General features: G+C 31.8%; 1 protein-coding gene across 1 annotated transcript; it reads left to right on the top strand.

Moving 5' to 3' along the window:
- Positions 1-1,728: 1,728 nt before the first annotated feature.
- Positions 1,729-2,292, top strand: LOC138444749 (dynein light chain 1, cytoplasmic-like). The gene has a single exon (XM_069598135.1). The coding sequence runs from the start codon at positions 1,837-1,839 to the stop codon at positions 2,104-2,106; it is 270 nt and encodes an 89-aa protein (XP_069454236.1). The 5' UTR covers positions 1,729-1,836; the 3' UTR covers positions 2,107-2,292.
- Positions 2,293-3,251: the final 959 nt, after the last annotated feature.

Below are 3,251 nucleotides of genomic sequence, written 5' to 3' on the forward strand. Positions count from 1 at the left end.
TCTAACATTATATTTAGTTCTTCTTGCTTTGAGAAAATATACAAATGTAATTGTGTATTATATATTCTTTGTGTCTGGCTTCTTTCATTCAATATTTTTGTTACTTTTACTTGATGTATTTCATTCTTTTTTTTGGTAATTTATTTCATTATATTAATGTACTTCTATTTATCCATTCCATTACTGAAGGAAATTAGGGTTGTTTCTGGTTAGCTATTAGAAATAATTGCTGCTATGTACATACTTTGTAGATGCCTTTTGTTGCACATATGAATGAATTATTTTGAGTAGATATCTAGAAGTAGAATTATTGGGTCATAGCATGTGATAGCTCATTGTTCCACATTTTTACCAACATTTGGTATTATCAACCTTTTAAATTTTAACCATTCTGATATACGTGTAGCAATCTTTCATTGTGGGGTTTAATATGCATGTCTCTGGTGTCTAGTAAGGTTAAACACTTTTTAATGTATTTATAGACTATTTGAATATTTTCTTAAGTGAAGTGCTGATCCAGGTATTTTGCCATTTTTTTATTGTGTGGTCTATTTTTATTGTTTTATAGTTCCTTACATAGTCTAGATATGAGTCTTTTGTTGGGCATATATATTGCTGATATATTCTTTCATTCTAGGCTTTTCATTGTCTTAGGAGAACTTTTTGATGAATTTTAATGTACTCTATCATTTTTTTCCTTTATGGTTAGTGCTTTTTGTATCCTATTTAAAAAATTTCCACCTATACTGTCATGAAGATGATCTTATATGGTATGTTCTAGAAGTTTCATTGTATTAATTTTCACAGATCAAAAGTCTACCTGGAATTGGATTTTGTATATATCATATGAAGTAGGAGTAAGATTTATTTTTTTTCCATGTGGCTATTTAGGTGATGCAGCACCATTTGTGAAAGAGGCTGTAGCTTTTCTACTCCGCAGCGCCAATTTGGATGTTTTATGTTCAGATTTTTTAAAGCTGTATCAAATTTGTGTAAAATAATGTTCATATTTTACAAAGTTCATCATTTGGTAGAGCTTTCTGGGGAAAAATGTCATTAAAATCCTTTAATATGTAGACAGTTGTACAACTTTGACAAAACCTGAGCACACTTGATTGTAATAGGATATAGTTTCATCATTATCCAAAATGTATTGCATTTTCTGGGGAGTTTAAAACTCTCCTTTCTTGGGGGAATTTAAAGGATAAACAATTTTCTTGAAGTGAAGCAGATTGTATAGACTTAGAGATGAACCTGTTGACACTTTAAAATCAATTAATTAACCTCAAAGCTTGCATTAAACTTTCTTGTTAACTGTTCTGATACAAACCTTTGAAGATTTTAGTTACCATGAAGTTGGGGAAGTATGAACAGATTCAACCATTAGAAAACAAACATAATAATGTAAATAATATATATTAAAAGTAATATAGAATCAAATGTTTTCACTCCTACCTCTTCATAGTAGGCTTGGTAAAGAATGAAGAAAACAAACCATGAATTTTGTCCCCAGATGTTTAAAAAACAAGATTGTGTGGTTTTAAACAAGAGGTATTATACTCTAAAATTATTTCTGTACTTTATATCTTTTATTATTTAGTGTAGATTAACTCATTTACTATTTCTTGAAATTTATGATTATAAATTTTCATAGATGGCCTTATCTGGCTGTCTTTCTATTTAAGCCTTGCCAAATTATCTCTTGTACTTAAATACATTTAAATATATATCTGCAAATAGGGCTGCGGTAGCGACCGCCTCTCTACACGGGTGTGAGCTTCGCCAGCCCCTCCCCCAGGAGACCTGCAGTCGGCCAGCCCTTGCTCCTTGGTAACCATGTGTGACCGAAAGGCCGTAATCAAGAATGCCGATATGTCGGAGGAGATGCAACAGGACTCGGTGGAGTGTGCTACTCAGGCATTGGAAAAGTATAATATAGAGAAGGACATTGCGGCCCATATCAAGAAGGAGTTTGACAAGAAGTACAACCCCACCTGGCACTGCATCGTGGGGAGGAACTTCGGTAGTTATGTGACACATGAAACCAAACACTTCATCTACTTCTACCTGGGCCAAGTGGCTATTCCCCTGTTCAAATCTGGTTAAAAGCATGGACTGTGCCACATACTCAGTGATCCATCCAAAAACAAGGACTGCAGCCTAAATTCCAAATACCAGAGACTGAAGTCTTCAGCCTTGCCTAAGGGAACACCTCCATCTTTGAACCTTTATTGTGTTTTGTACAGGGCATTCTCTGTACTAGTTTGTGGTTATAAAGCAATTAGTAAAACAGCTTACATTTGTGTTTATTTTCTATTCCATACCTCTCTGCCCCATGTTTTTTCTCTTCAAAATCCATTCCTTTAAAGAAATAAATCTGTTGGAGAAGTGAGCGTTAAAAAATAAATAAATATATATATATATATATATCTGCAAATATACTTCCTTAGAAAAGCAGCAATGGAAAAGATAACATGTTTAGATTAGAAATTTGGGAGTCATAGTTGAATTGACTTTCTCTACACTTAAAAATATTCAACCTTAAGGTTGCTTCCTATTTTTTTTGTTTTGTCTTGTTTTCTTCATGGTTAATAAGCACTTAACTCGCCTCTGCTGAACTTTTGCCAGGAATGTGGAAGTCATTGTTGCTTTCATGGTCTTTCTGAATTCTTTTCATTAATTTTTAAACACTTTCTTTTAATCTGGATTTCTGAACAAGTTTTAAAATGGTAACAAACTGATGTCATTTTCACATGCCATTTAAAAAAACTTTCAAGTTTGAGGGAATTTATTCATTTTTTAAAAATCTACAAACATTTCTGTGAATTTCACAAAGCTAAAATAATTAGCTCTTACCAGTTCTTTTCCTGTACAGAAAAGTGCAATTAGGAACATTATTTCATAAATAACTTTCACTTTAAATTTTCTTTTAAATCATATTTTAATTTCAGTTTATTGGTAATTTGAAAGCAAACAAATTAAGAATGAAATAACGGTTGTTTGACATAAAATAATCTAAAAATCAATGCTGGAAATATGACTTACATATATCTACAGGCAACTTTAAAGCTTATTTATTCTTTAATAATGGATTCTTGTTTAATCCATTATTTAACTTAATCTTATTTAATCCATTATTATCTGGAACCTTTCATATCCATTTATTAATGTTAATTGAGTACCTATTCTGTGCCGAGAATAAACCTGTCCTCAAAGAAGACAGATATGTAAGAAGACTGAGTTGTAATCTG

This window comes from Ovis canadensis, chromosome 1 (genome assembly GCF_042477335.2).
Source record: "Ovis canadensis isolate MfBH-ARS-UI-01 breed Bighorn chromosome 1, ARS-UI_OviCan_v2, whole genome shotgun sequence".
NCBI classification, from domain to species: domain Eukaryota; kingdom Metazoa; phylum Chordata; class Mammalia; order Artiodactyla; family Bovidae; genus Ovis; species Ovis canadensis.

Bases quoted from the DNA above. Each gene is read 5' to 3' on its own strand.
- LOC138444749 (XM_069598135.1), top strand. From the start codon at position 1,837: ATGTGTGACCGAAAGGCCGTAATCAAGAATGCCGATATGTCGGAGGAG.